At 41.6% G+C, this 15,079-nt stretch overlaps 1 protein-coding gene across 6 annotated transcripts in view; it reads left to right on the top strand.

The window, feature by feature from the left end:
- ANKS1B (ankyrin repeat and sterile alpha motif domain containing 1B) overlaps window positions 1–15,079 on the top strand; it is a 1,156,475-nt gene that overhangs the window by 1,053,591 nt on the left and 87,805 nt on the right. For all 6 annotated transcript variants that reach the window (XM_060413093.1, XM_042247116.2, XM_042247115.2 and 3 more), the window contains 2 exons: window positions 4,855–4,962; window positions 7,034–7,213. In XM_060413093.1, coding sequence (XP_060269076.1) covers window positions 4,855–4,962; window positions 7,034–7,213 — 288 coding nt within the window. The remainder of the gene's footprint in view (window positions 1–4,854; window positions 4,963–7,033; window positions 7,214–15,079) is intronic.

Here is a 15,079-nt window from a genome sequence, read left to right as displayed (position 1 = left end):
CGTGATCATTTCTAATAAGGAAGTGGAGTTACCCAGGCATTGTTGACACAAATCATATTCTGTGTTAACTAGTTCATTCTAGCTGCCTATATGTCTGTCTCCCTTTTGGGAGTGGTTCTATGGGGCAGGCAGCATCAGAGCTCCAGTGTGGAGAAGGACCTCAGTTTACCTCCTGTTGGAGTTTAAATGGTGGGATGGAAGACTAGGATACTTTCCTTTAGATTAGCTCTGGTACTAAACTAATAGCTAGAAACCAGACCCATTCCTACCAGAGCATGTCGCTTCCATGAGGACTTTTCTGAGGTTAAGCACGTCTCTTCCTGCAAGGCATTACCATATTTGTTTGACATGATTAACTTTATGAAAGTGACCAAGTCCCTGTTTCGCCGGGTCAGCTCTCCATGTATCCTTAGAGACTGTTAGCGGAAATGAGCACCCTATGAAGTTACATCTTGTATGTGCAGGGCACTGTGCTGATTGTTTTCAGTTTCACTCTATCTTTCCAACGGCACTTGAGATGGGGCATTAACCTCCTCATTTTATAGGCAGGAAAACTGGAAACAGAAGAGTCAGGTAACTTGCCCAAAATTGAGTTGTCAGTGAGTAAATCAAAAGCAGCAATGGAGGTTACACCCACTCAGTTTTGCCACAGTTGTTATTTAGTGTCAGTTATTTGTCAAAATAATTTTGAATGTTTTTATTGCTATAAGAACATTTCTTAGCAGGATTCAAGGGTCTGTTATAGCACCATCACCATCAGGTTCAATTCCCTCCTGAGAGAAAGGCAGAGAGGATTTTGTGCGAGAAATTTATATTTAATAGAAGTTTTAGCCAAGTAGTTGAGAATAAGAATAAAAGGGAATAAGAAAATGTAGTGGTTTTTAGACTTGCAAATACACTTGAAAAGGTTAATGTTGTATTTTTCAGAAATGGAGGCTTTCTTTGATCTTGATGTTTAAAAGACAAGAAACAATGCAAGGGCATTTCTCTGGATTGTACGAACAGTATTGTCTGCAAGTAATCAGCCCTGGGACTGCATTTATTTAGCATATTTATAAATCATCTGAAAGAAGGGGTATATGGTGAAATTCCAGAGTTGCAAAAACTACTAAGTTCTTCCAGGTAGTGAAATGCCACGCTGGCTAATATGAATATAGAATGATAACACAAGTTTACATGAATGGGCAGAAGGATGGCAGATGGGCTTCTGCATGGACAACTGTAAGATAAGGAATGTAGGAGCAATCATTCAAACCATCCTTCCAAATTAAAGGGCTTTCAACTACCAGCTCTGACCGAATTAAGAGGTTTTACAGTCATTGTATATTTTTGTGCCTCTTTATTCCTACTGCAGCTATATGGCCAACCAAAAATCAAGAGTGCTTAGAAAAGGCATTTTTAAAGGGCATTAAAAGCAGGAAATGGTATCCTGCTTAAATGTAATGCCAAAGTTTACCTATAACTCGATTATTATGAGTAACTTGTTCAGCAGACCTGAAGCAGTTGAAATAGGGGAGGAGACAGTACAGAGAGAGTGGACTAAAGGGACTGCTTTATGAAAAGAGAGCTGCTTTATGGAAACAACCTGCCAAGATGAGGATTTATCAGTCTGGGGGAGATGAAGGTTTATAAAATCAAAGGGAGGTGTTGCCTGTAGACAGACCTTGATTAACATTCACCATCCCCACCCTTGACAGACATGGGTCAGAGAGTGAGTGTAAAAAGGAATTGAACAAACTTACGGTTAACAAAGGGGACATGTAGTGGGAGAGGGATAAGTTAGGAGGTTGGGATTAACATATGCACACTGCTATGTATAAAACAGATAACCAACAGGGACTTCCTGTAAAGCACGTGCTTATGTGTATTCAGTCGAATCCGACTTTTTGCAACTCCATAGACTGTAGCCCTTATAGAGCTTCCCTGGTGGCTCAGAGGTTAAAGCATCTGTCCGCAATGCAGGAGACCCGGGTTCGATCCTTGGGTTGGGAAGATCCCCTGGAGAAGGAAATGGCAACCCACGCCAGTACTCTTGCCTGGAGAATCCCACGGACGGAAGAGCCTGGGGCTACAATCCACGGGGTCGCAGAGTCGGACACGACTGAGCTACTTCACTTCACTTCAGACTGTAGCCCACCAGGCTCCTCTGCCTATGGAATTTTCCAGGCAAGAAATACTGGAATGGGTTGCCATTTCCTACTCTGTGGAGCTTCCCAACCCAGGGATCAAACCTACATCTCCTGCTCTCCTGCGTTGGTAGGCAGATTCTTTACCTCTGCACCACCTGGGAAGCTCTTACTTACTGTGTACAGCGTATGCACTGTATTTACACTCAGTTGTGTCCGACTCTTTGCAACCCCATTGATTATACAGTCCATGGAATTCTCCAGGCCAGAATACTGGAGTGGGTAGCCTTTCCCTTCTCCAGGGTATCTTCCCAACCTAGGGACAGAACCCAGGTCTCCCGCATTGCAGGCGGATTCTTTTACCAGCTGAGCCACAAGGGAAGCCCAAGAATACTGGAGTGGATAGCCTATCCCTTCTCCAGCGGATCTTCCTGACCCAGGAATCGAACCGGGGTCTCATGCATTGCAGGCAGATTCTTTACCAAAGGAACTCAATACAGTATTTTGTAATAGCCAGTATGGGGAAAGAATTTGAGGAAGAATAGATATATGTATAACTGAATCACTTTGCTGAACACTTGAAATTAACACAAAATTGTAAATCAGCTATATTCCAATATAAAATTTAAAAAATATTGTAAAATTTAATTTAAAAATAAAAGGAATAGAACATCATGCTAGCTTAAAATCAAAATCAATTTAGGCAGAGAGGCCAATAGGCTAACTGACAAATAGGGTAGCACAGCATGAGTGCCAGAGAAATACCCCCTCAACCCTGTAAAATTTGAGGAGAATTAAAAAGAAATAATTTTAACAATGGGTCATATACTTTTGGAACTAGTTATCCAACAAGAATTGTTCTATCCTAGTACTGTACGTGTGTAGGAAAGAGGTGAACATATTTCTTATGAATGGATTTATAATTTGTTGTTTTTAAAAAAATCAGTGGTATTTGGAGAGATGCCCAAACTTTGCTGTTTGCCTTAGAGTAAAACAAAATTTTTTTTTAAGAGTAAAACAAATTTTGGAGTCAGGCAAACCATATTCAAGCCCCAGAGCCACCATGTATTGGCTCTTTGGTAGGCTACTTCACCACTCTGAGCCTCAGTCTCCTCTTCTGTAAATCAAGAAGAGCACCTTCCCATTAGGAATGTTGTGATGCAGGAAAGAGTTTAATGTGTAAAGCTCTGGGTAGGGCTGGGGACTGAGGCTCTCTGCAAGGCTTGCTTTCCTATGTCATCTCGCTTGCACTTTGCCCTTTGCAGTATGCTGTCAGACTCAAAAGTCCCATCCTGGGGAGACCCTGGTCAGCAGTACTTGATTCTATTCCTACTTTAGACTTTCATCTGCCTTAATATTCATTCTTCCATATTCATTGAGCTTCCATTATTTCAAACATTGTTGGGGAAATAATGATGATAAAGACATACCTGCTCTCTGGACACTTACCTGGGTGAATGTTTTTTTGAGAGCTTCCCTGGTAGCTCAGCCGGTAAAGAATCTGCCTGCAATGTGGAAGACCTTGGTATGATTCCTGGGTCAGGAAGACCCCCCTGGAGAAGGGATAGGCTACCCACTCCAGTATTCTTGGGCTTCCCTGGTGGCTCAGATGGTAAAGAATCCACCTGCAATGCAGATTCGATCCCTGGGTTGGGAAGATCCCCTGGAGGAGGGCATGGGAACCTACTCCAATATTCTTGCCTGTAGAATCCCCATGGACAGAAGAGCCTGGCGAGCTACAGTCCATGGGGTTGCAAACAGTCGGACATGACTGAGCAACTAAGCACAGGCAAGGCTGTCTTACCTGGGTGAGTATTAGCGTCAATTGTTCAGTCGTGTCCGACTCTTTGCAGTGCCATGGACTGGACTGTAGTCCGCCAAGCTCTTCTCTCCACAGGAAGTCTCCAGGCAAGAGTACTCGAGTGGATAGCCGTTCCCTTCTCCAGGGGATCTTCCTGACCCAGGAATTGGACCCAGGTCCCCTGCATTGCAGGCAAATTCTTTACTTCCTGAGCCACCAGAGAAGCACCTTGTTGGGAGGACTACACAAACACCAACCCTGTAAATAAAGTTATTTCAGAGAATTCTACGAAGAGGTTGACAGGGTGGAGCATGACGGGGCTGAGGGCTCGATTCTTTTAGTAAGGAGGTGGGATGGGCCTTGGTGAGGAGACCACACTGAAGCAGCATCCAAACGGATGAGAAAGCGTCATTTGAAAATTGCAGGAGAGGCGGTGGGTCGGGGTGCCGGGGGAGCATTCCAGGCAGATGGATAAACAGGGGTAGAGACCCCAAGGCCAGAATGAGTATGACTGTTCAAGGAACAGAGAAAGCCAGAGGGGAGAGAGGCAGGGACCAGAGAGAGACAGAGAGCAGCCACCCCTGTTGGGCCTCGAGGCCAGGTCAGGACTCGGGTTTTGCTCTAAGAGCCGTAGGAAGCTAGTGGAGGGATGAGACCTGACTCACACTTGGAGAGGTCTTGTGGCTGCTGGGTGGTGAGCTGGACCGTGGGCAGCCTGACTGATGGAAGCCCTGCCCCTGCTCCTCCTCTGCCTCGCTGCCCCGGTCCTCTCTCCGTGGCCTCGCGGGGACACACGGATCTCATGCCACATCTCTCCTGGTGCAGAGGTAATTTTGCACAAATCTCTCCCCTCCTGCATCTTACAGGACAAGTAAAAATCATTTTTCTCAAGTGAAGTATTTAATCCAAATATATATGTCGTTTCAGGTTTTAAAAATCAATTTGATTGGCCACAGGAAACGTATCTTGGCATCTCTGGGAGACAGGCTGCACGACGACCCACCACAGAAGCCCCCTCGGTCCATCACCCTCAGGGTAAGTACCCCGCGTGCTTGTTCCGTCCTCCACTCATATCCTCAGAAACTGTTGTGCAGTAAGATAGGAATGACTGATCAGTGGGTCAGGAAGTACAGGCTGTTTTCCAGGTAGCTTACCTTATCTGTATAAAAAGCTTTCTTGCCTTTGATAGCATTTTCTAAGAGAAGGTTTGTTTTTCTCGACTGGTTAAATGTGTGGTTTTGAGATTTAGATAAACATCTGAAAAACCATCACCTTTTAAAAACCTCTCTGCTGCCCCTCATCCCATACCCCCCTCAACACAGAGAGGAAATAAATTTTCTGTCAAACTCCTCAAACCCACAGAAAGAAAATCGATGAGGACCAGAGTTAAGTTAAAGATCGATTTAAAATTAACCTTCGGGTCTTCTGTTTTTTAACAAATGAATTGTTCGGTTTTTACCCACTTCAGAAATTAACAATAGAGAATCTGGGACTTTAGTAAATTATTTCAGCTATATTTTAGAATTATGGGGTTAGAAAAACTGGAGAGAAACCATAGGAGGAAGAGAGAAATAAAGAGGAAGGGAAGGAAGGCAAGAAAGAGCAGGGGGAAAGAGACAAAGAGAGAGAAGATTCCAGGGAGAATGGTCCCGGGAAGGAGTAACCAGCAGTCTCTGGTGTTTATGAGGCCCATAGGAACTTTTCAAAAATTCACCATAAAGCCAGGGTCTCCATGACCAGTTGGAGGGTTCCACCTCTATTCTCTTTATTGAGCCCTGTACTTGCTTGCTTCTGATTCCTTTTCTGCAAGTGTCAGAAAGGGTAGTGATAATAAATGAACACAAAAGTGGCACTTAGATGTAACTGCCAGCAATGAAATGCCGTTGAATGTTTCCTATCAGCGGACTTCAGCAAACAGCATAACTACTGTCAGGACAGCAGAGGATCAGGCAGGAGAGGAGCTGTTAAGATTTTGAGGCTGATTCCATTTTAAAGGAGAAGAAAATACACAAAGACTTCAGGAAAGGCGAGCAAATTGGCTCCAGGAGGGAGCCATGAGGAAAATTGATGACTAGGGGAATTGGGATATACGCATTGTTTGGAAGCTGGTTGAGTAGTGACTATATATATATATATATATTTTTAAAAGGACCTATTTTTCTCCCTCAATAGAAGGAGCCTCAGATAAATTGGCGGGGGGGGTGGGGGAGAATGAGCTAGAAAGGGATTACTGTTTTGCCTTCATTTTGCTGAATGAAGAGGAAAAAGATATAGGCACCCTCAGTATAACCATCCTAAATGACCTTTTAGAGAAGTATTCCCTGCTACATCCCCTACTGTCTCTCCTTCCTCTTCTGAACCTCTCCCTTTGGATCTCTGGAAGAGACTTGAGGAAACAGCAAATAAATCAAAGAAAGAGGTTCCCAGGAAAAAAATGCAGGACCGTATGAATCCATCAGAGCCCGTCTGGAATGTCTTGGGGAGAAGTAGCTGGAGAACCAGCACGATCTGGCCCTCCTCTTACTCTCAAACACCAGAGCCCAGCTCTCGGCCGCCCTTTATCTTCCTTCTCAACCAGTTTCCCCCAGTTGTCTTTGCCATCAAAGCCTGTCCTCGTGCATTGCTCTGGAGTCCGTGCAGGTGGCATGCCATTTCCATATCGTGTCCCCTCCCCTGCCTGATTGCCAGGCTGCTCTTTCATGGAAGATCGAGACCCATGAGGTCCTATTTTAGCTGTCTTGTCGTGGCACCTACCGTAATGAGGCCACTCTGTTCACATGGAGACACAGTTCCCTCCCTTGTATATACGTGTGACAGTGTGGGGGGTGCCTAGCATTTGTGTGCCTCTCTCCCGAGATCATCCATGATGGAGGCTTAAGAAAACAGAGCCTGGCTCTTTATACTGTAAACCTTTGACCTGAAAGGCTTAAGGGGGGACATGTTGATCATGCCATTAATAAAATGGTAGAATGTCATTGATTCCTCAGCAGTTAATTTAAAAATGACTCCCCACCCCTGCGGTGTATCTTGTCAGTGTTTCGCAATTTTGAAACCAGAGGTCAGCCACAAGAACATGGTATTTATTTCATGATGTATTTCCATTCAGGAACCCAGTGGTAATCACACTCCTCCTCAGTTGTCTCCATCACTTAGCCAAAGCACTTACACCACTGGTGGCTCCCTAGACGTTCCTCACATTATCATGCAGGGCGATGCAAGGAGGAGAAGAAATGAAAACTACTTTGATGATATTCCCCGATCAAAACTGGAGAGGCAGATGGCCCAGGTAAGGTGTTCAGAGCCTCTGTGATGTTTTTGCCTTTCTCCCAGATAAAGTAATGCATTCCGATTTTGAACAGTCACTTACAATGGATGCATATTGTACCCAACCTAACTGGAATTTTCCCATTTTATGTCATGACTTTTATTCCCTGCTCAGTTGAGCTAGATTGAAACAGACCTTTCTCGGAATGGAATGTAGACTCAAATCATTGTTATCCAGTTCTTGACTGAAGATATTATGTCTGATCTCTTTGCACCCAGAAAGTCTTTGCTCTAAAGGGAATAATGCTGTGTAAGAATCATAACACAATGAAAAGTCATAAAGTTTTAGATTACAGAGTTAAATTGGTTGGATGACAGGGTGAAAGTCCCGGGGGCGGTAGGGGAAGTAGGGCTAACTCCAAGTAATGCTGTTAATTTCCTGCCAAGTTTACACATTTGTATAGACTTGTACAGTGGGAACTAGTTGCAGCCATCTCATATTGTCATCTTGAGTAGCTGAAAATGATGCTGCTGCCTGACACAAATACCTGAAGAGAGAGATCTGTCCTGTTCAGATCTCTTCATGTTTTGGGTATGGATGTCTGGGTCTCTCCTGTCCCCAGGTCACTGCTCAAAAATTCAAGTCAGCCATAGCCAGATGGCAGCTTGCCCTGCAGTATCACCCCGAGATTCAAAGCTGTGGATCTGTTGACAACTATTGGCAGAATCAACTCTTTTCATCCTCATTCTAGGTTCAGACTGATGTGTTAAGAGACTTCTCTCTCCCTCCCACACCTAAGATGAGAATCTTGAGGTGAAAATTTGACTGTAATTGCTTTGCCTTGGTTGTTAAATATTTTTCTCATCTGTTTGGTGAGATTCTGTTTTTTTAAAGCCTTTGGTAAACATTCAGTGCTACTGCTCGTGAAAGAAATGTGAAAAGAATGTTCTGGAAGCCGTGGCTATTCTGCCTACAAATGCCCTGGAGAGAAGGGGTCTGAGATATTGTGTCTCCTTTCAGCTTCCTCAGTACTGAATTGGTTTCAGGGTTCTTTGTGCAGAGAATAGCAGTGTTGGGATTATGGAGAATCTTTTATTGCAGGGAGGTGGAAAACGTAGGAGAGACAAGAAAAGAATAATCTTCCCTCTCTCTCTTGTTCAGTATTGTCTTTTAATCCTTATTACTGTTTCCACTGATTATTTTTTTAAATAATGAATCTAAAACCTTCCCCCCAAAAAAATGTTCATATATTTTCTGCCATTTGTTAGTATTTGTGGATCACATATGTGGGTGAATTTCTCTAATGACAGCAGAGACATTTGTTTTAACCTTGAACCATGTAGTCTTTATGTATGAATACAAACTGGATCTTTCCCGAACCCTTACCTACCCTGCTGGATAAGGGAGGATCATTCATTAATGAGAATTAGCCATTATTGACTGTGCCAAATTCAGCAACAGAATCACCTGGCTGAACTGCTCATGCAATTTATGAAATTTCTCCACATAGTGCAGTTTTTTTCCAAAGAGGAAATTAATTACTCTTCTGCCTGAGCGTGAACCCTCAGAGGTAATCTAGCAATTGCTCCCTTATGGTCTTTATGAGATTCACAAGCTAGGGGAAGTATTACTTTTTTGAAGAGTGGAGATCTTTTTCTTGTCGTTCCAATCAGAATGCATCCCTTTCAGGAATTGTCTTGCCCTTGAGAAAATTGAATGAACTTCTATCTGGCCAGGTGAGAAAGGCACAAATGCAGAAAGAAAGTGAGGTAAGCAGCAGATGAGATGTGAGCTGGAGAGGGTCTGTGTGTACGTGCTTATTTCCCTCCCTTCCCGCCCCCACCCTAGTTCTGTTCTCAGTGTTCAAATGACTGATGGAGACCTGGGCCTCCATCAGCAGCCAGGAGCTTATTAGAAGCTTTCTAAAATCCCACTGCTCAATATAGTGCTTTTGCTGCAGAGTAAATAGGAGATGGCACTACAGGAATCCGATCAATAAGAAGACGAGATTTGGGGATCTCAACTCTTTATGTTGTGTTAATTGCAGTCTTTTATTTGTCTGAGACTCTTTCCCAGTCTAGAAATGCTAGAAATCGTGGAGAAATGAATGGATACCTTTTAAAAATAGCGTCATTTCAAAGCTTTAACCTGTCAAAATATGAAATACTCAGTTATTTTGTTGTTGAATAGTTTTATTTATGTGACTGTTCCACCATTCAGCCACTCTGTTGATGTTTTTTCTTATTTTTCTGTTTCTGATTATTTGCTGTAATAATTTTTGAAATCCATTTGGTTTTTTTTTTTTAATATATAATCCATCATACACTCTCTAGACCAAGTCTTCCCCAAAGTTATGCCCTTAGCCAGTGTAAAGCTGAATTCAACTCTTCTTCCTAAAGACGTGAATTAGCAATTAAAATTCCTGTAGGAAAGCAGCTAGTTACACTTGCTTCCTACTGGGAGCTCAGTTCCCGCCGCCCCTACCCCAGCACCCCGCGAAATCCTTTCCCAAGGGATTTCTTCTGAGGGGCTTACTGGAGGAATGCATGCCTAGCCAGTCTTGTTTCCCACTAAAAGGCAGAAGTCCACCTTCAGGCTTTCTTACTTCCTAACAGAAAGGAAAATTCAGGTAAAAGAAAACCACCAGGACAAATCCTTATTCACAGAGACCACTCTGCTGCTTCAGATTTAGCTGAGCCCCCAGCAGAGTGATTTGAAATTCTAGCCATAGGCCAGGAACCTGAAGCTCTTAGTGGCTACAGTAATTATAGGAACCTAACTTTGTTAATGTTTGCCCAGCAGATGTGTGAAAGTGCTTTAACTTAGTAAACTCCTTCTTAAGGTTAAATTGAGGTAAATTTAATGTCCATTCTACCTGTAAAATTTGTTAGCATATATTTTTCAAATGGTAACCCAGTATTTAATTACTTATTTTCAATTGAAACTGTTTAAAATACCTTTCTTGGAATCCAGAGAATTTTAAATAGCATATTGTTTGCTTTTATTCTGACATAAGCAATGTTGTGGCATCAAATTGTCTTACACAAATATGGGAGAAACAAAATCAAGTTAAGTACTATTAGGATTTTTGAAACCGTGAAATGTAGTGATGTCAGCACATTTAAACAATGGGTTTCCTATCATGCTGGAAACACTGGATTCATTGGCTCAGTTCTGAAAGGCTTCCCTATTTCCACACCCCTAATAGATAAATGTTGCATTCACATTTGTATAATAATACCTTAATATGTATAGAGCTTGCTTTTCAATTTCCAAAGTGCTTTCACATCTGTTCTCTCACTTTAGCACAAACAAGGTGTCCTACACAACTATTTATGTGTGTGTAGCACATTGCAGATCAGCTTTTAAGTCCAAGTTCTATGGAGATAAGATAGTTAAGTGAAAAATATGAAAAATAATAACAGAAGGAAGAAAAATATTTCCAGTATTTAGGACCTAATCAACAATATTTAGAAATTTTCTTGAGTGATACTTAGGATAAATCAAAATGTTCTTAAAATGAATAATAAAGAAGAGTAATGGAATTAATAAAATTTAGGGACCACATGCTCCAAAGTTATGAAAAAGAAAAAAAAATTTCCCAGTGTGACACTTATAGCCATTTATTTATAACCAAATACTTATGGGAAAATGAAATAATCCTATTTTCACAAAATAAAAAGACTCCTGAGCAGTAAGAGAAAACCCACGCTAAAGAAGTTCTTGTGTTTTGATTGCTGTCATCTAAATAGCAATATCAATATTGCCTGAGGCAGTTACCTTACCTGATGTACACAAACCTTAGAAGCAGACTTATCCACATTTCAAAGACTGGGAAACTGAGAAATTATGTGACTTGGTCTGGGTAGCACAACGAGAAAAAGATGAAATCAGAACTTGCCTGAGGTGATATGTTAGGCACTAGAAAGGCTTTGTCTCCATTGCTTCTAAATCACTAGAAAGTTCATTCAGTGATGAATGTCTAATATATTTTGATCCAAACAGTAGTACTTAATATGTATGACTAGATCAATTACTTCTTTTTTAATTAAATCTTCCTTTAAAGTCTTTATTGAATTTCTTACAATATTGCTTCTGTTTTATGTTTTGAGTTCTTGGCCGTGAGGCATTAGGCATGTGGGATCTTAGCTCCTTGACCAGGGATCGCAAATCTGCAAAGCGTGCATTGGAAGGCAAAGTCTTAACCACTGGACCACCGGGATGGTACCTCAATTACTTCTTTATTTGAAAGCAGTTTACATATTATGTTAGCTCTACAAATGTTTGTTCTTTTGATACTGTTAGAGGAAGAAAAATGGAAATTGGGCCGCATAGAAGCCCTGCTGTGGCCCCACCCATACCTGAGACTCCACGTGCAATATCTTATTTAAACCTCACTACAGCTCCTCCTATGCTCAAGGAGCCCACGTGAGTGAGTGGTTTGCCTCACGGCTGCAGCATGGCAGAGCCCGAACAGAAGCCGTCTGCCTGACCGTGTCCTGTTCTTCTATGCCCCTAGTGGGCTACTTCTATTTTTAAATGATATGAAATGTCTTCATAACACTTCAATAAATACCAATTTCCCATATGCTATGTCAGATCCTCTATCCGTAGAATCCTCCAGGCAAGAATACTGAAGTGGATAGCCATTCCCTTGTCCAGGGGATCTTCCCAGCCTAGGGATCAAACTAGGTCTCCTGCATTGCAGGCAGATTCTTCATTGTCTGAGCCACCAGGGAAGCCCATACATACAAAGAGACAGTGAACAGAACAAGGATAATATCACTGGTGGTTAGTGGAAACTTATGGAATCAGCTCATGGTTCTCACCATAAAAGTTAATTTTTTTAATTTTATTTTATTTCAGTATAGCTGAATTACAATATTGTGTTAGTTCCAGGTATACATGGACATCACCAGATGATCAATACCGAAATCAGATTGATTATTTTCTTTGCAGTCAAAGATGGAGAAGCTCTATACAGTCAGCAAAAACAAGATCGGGAGCTGACTTTGGCTTAGATCATGAACTCCTTATTGCCAAATTCAGACCTAAACTGAAGAAAGTAGGGGAAACCACTAGACCATTCAGGTATGACCTAAATCAAATCCCTTATGATTATACAGTGGAAGTGACAAATAGATTCAAGGGACTAGATCTGATAGAGTACCTGAAGAACTATGGATGGAGGTTCGTGACATTGTACAGGAGGTTTGTGACATTGATCAAGACCATCCCCAGGAAAAAGAAATGCAAGAAGGCAAAATAGTTGTCTGAGGAGGCCTTACAAATAGCTGAGAAAAGAAGAGAAACTAAAGGCAAAGGAGAAAAGGAAAGATACACCCATTTCAATGCAGAGTTCCAAAGAATATCAAGAAGAGATAAGAAAGCCTTCCTCAGTGATCAAAACAAAGAAATAGAGGAAAACAATAGAATGGGAAAGACTAGAGATCTCTTCAAGAAAATTAGAGATACCAAGGGAACATTTTATACAAAGATGGGCACAATAAAGGACGGAAACAATATGGACCTAAAAGAAACAGAATATATTAAGAAGAGGTGGCAAGAATATACAGAAGAACTATACAAAAAAAGATCTTCATGACCCAGATAATCACAATGGTGTGATCACTCACCTAGAGCCAGACATCCTGGAATGTGATGTCAAGTGGGCCTTAGGAAGCGTCACTATGAACAAAGCTAGTGGAGGTGATGGAATTCCAGTCGAGCTATTTCAAAACTTAAAAGATGATGCTGTTCAAGTGCTGCATTCAGTATACCAGCAAATTTGGAAAACTCAGCAGTGGTCACAGGACTGGAAGAGGCCAGTTTTCATTCGAATCCCAAAGAAGGGCAATGCCAAAGAATGCTCAAACTACCACACACTTGCACTCATTTCACATGCTAGTAAAGTAATGCTCAAAATCCTCGAAGCCAGGCTTCAGCAGTACGTGAATCATGAACTTCCAGATGTTCAAACCGGATTTAGAAAAGGCAGAGGAACCAGAGATCAAATTGCCAACATCCGTTGGATGTTAGAAAAAGCAAGAGAGTTCCAGAGAAACATCTACTTCTGTGTTATTGACTGTGCCAAACAAAGCCTTTGACTGTATGGATCACAACAAACTTTGGAAAATTCTTAAAGAGATGGGAATACCAAACCACCTTACCTGCTTCCTGAGAAATCTGTATGTAGGTCAAGAAGCAACAGTTAGACCCGGACATGGAACAGACTGGTTCCAAATAGGGAAAGGAGTACATCAAGGCTGTATATTGTCACCCTGCTTATTTAACTTCTATGCAGAGTACATCATGAGAAACACCAGGCTGGGTGAAGCACAAGTTGGAATCAAGATTGCTGAGAGAAATATCAATCACCTCAGATATGCAGATGACACCACCCTTATGGCAGAAAGTGAAGAAGAACTAAAGAGCCTCTTGATGAAAGTGAAAGAGGAGAGCGAAAAAGTTGGCTTAAAACTCAACATAGAAAACTAAGATCATGGCATCTGGCCCTAGCACTTCATGGCAAATAGATGGGAAAAGAATGGAAACAGTGAGAGACTTTTTCTTAGGCTCCAAAATCGCTGCAAATGGTGAGTGCAGCCATGAAATTAAAAGTGGCTTGCTCCTTGAAAGAAAAGCTATGACCAACCTAGACAGCACATTAAAAAGCAGAAACATTACTTTACAGACAAAGGTCCGTCTAGTCAAAGCTATGATTTTTCCGGTAGTCATGTATGAATATGAGAGTTGAACCATAAAGAAACCTGAGTGCCGAAGAATTGATGCTTTTGAACTGTGGTGTTGGAGAAGACTCTTGAGAGTCCCTTGGACTGCAAGATCAAACCAGTCACTCCTAAAGGAAATCAGTCCTGAATATTCATTGGAAGGACTGATGCTGAAGCTGAAGCTCCAATCCTTTGGCCACCTGATGTGAAGAACTGACTCACTGTAAAAGACCCTGATGCTGGGAAAGATTGAAAGTGGCAAGAGAAGGGGACAACAGAGGATGAAAAGGCTGGAGGGCATCACCGACTCGATGGACATGAGTTTGTATAAGCTCCGGGAGTTGGTGATAGATGGGGAAGCCTGATGTCCTACAGTCCATGGGGTCAAAAAGAGTTGGACACGACTGAGTGACTGAACTGAACTGAACTCCAGGTGTACAGCACAGTATGAGTTATACATACGTGTATACATATCTGTTCTTTTTCAGATGCTTTTCCCTTATAGGTTATTACAAAATATTGAGTATAGTTCCCTGAGCTGTACAGTAGGTCCTTGTTGGTTATCTATTTTATGTGTAATAGTGTATATGTGCTAATCTCCTCTTCCTAATTTATCTCCTCCCCATTTTCCCCTTTGGTGATCGTAAGTTTGTTTTCTGCGTCTGTTTCTGTTTTGTAGTACGTTCATTATCTTTAGATTTCACATAGAAGTGACAGCATATGATATTTGTCTTTGGCTTGTTTTACTTAGTAGGATAATCTTTAGGTCCATCCGTGTTGCTGCATATGGTATTATTTAATTGTCTCTATGGCTGAGTAATATTCCACTGTGGTAATATTCCATTGTGTGAATGATAAAGAATATATGGTAATATCCATTCCATATCCATCAAGTGTCCTGTTGATGGACATTTAGGTTGCTCTCATGTCTTGGCTATTGTAAACAGTGCTGCTGAGAACATAAGGTGCAGATATCTTGGCGTATAGTTGATTTACAATGATGTGTTAGTTTCAGGTATACAGCAGAGTGAATCAGTCATATATATATATATAATATATATACACGTACATATATATATATTCTTTTTTAGATTCTTTTCCCATATAAACCATTACAGAGTATTGAATAGCATTCCCTGTGCCATACAGTAGGTCC

Source organism: Ovis aries, chromosome 3 (genome assembly GCF_016772045.2).
Source record: "Ovis aries strain OAR_USU_Benz2616 breed Rambouillet chromosome 3, ARS-UI_Ramb_v3.0, whole genome shotgun sequence".
Classification (NCBI taxonomy): Eukaryota; Metazoa; Chordata; class Mammalia; order Artiodactyla; family Bovidae; genus Ovis; species Ovis aries.
This window is presented reverse-complemented; position numbering and strand designations above follow the sequence as displayed.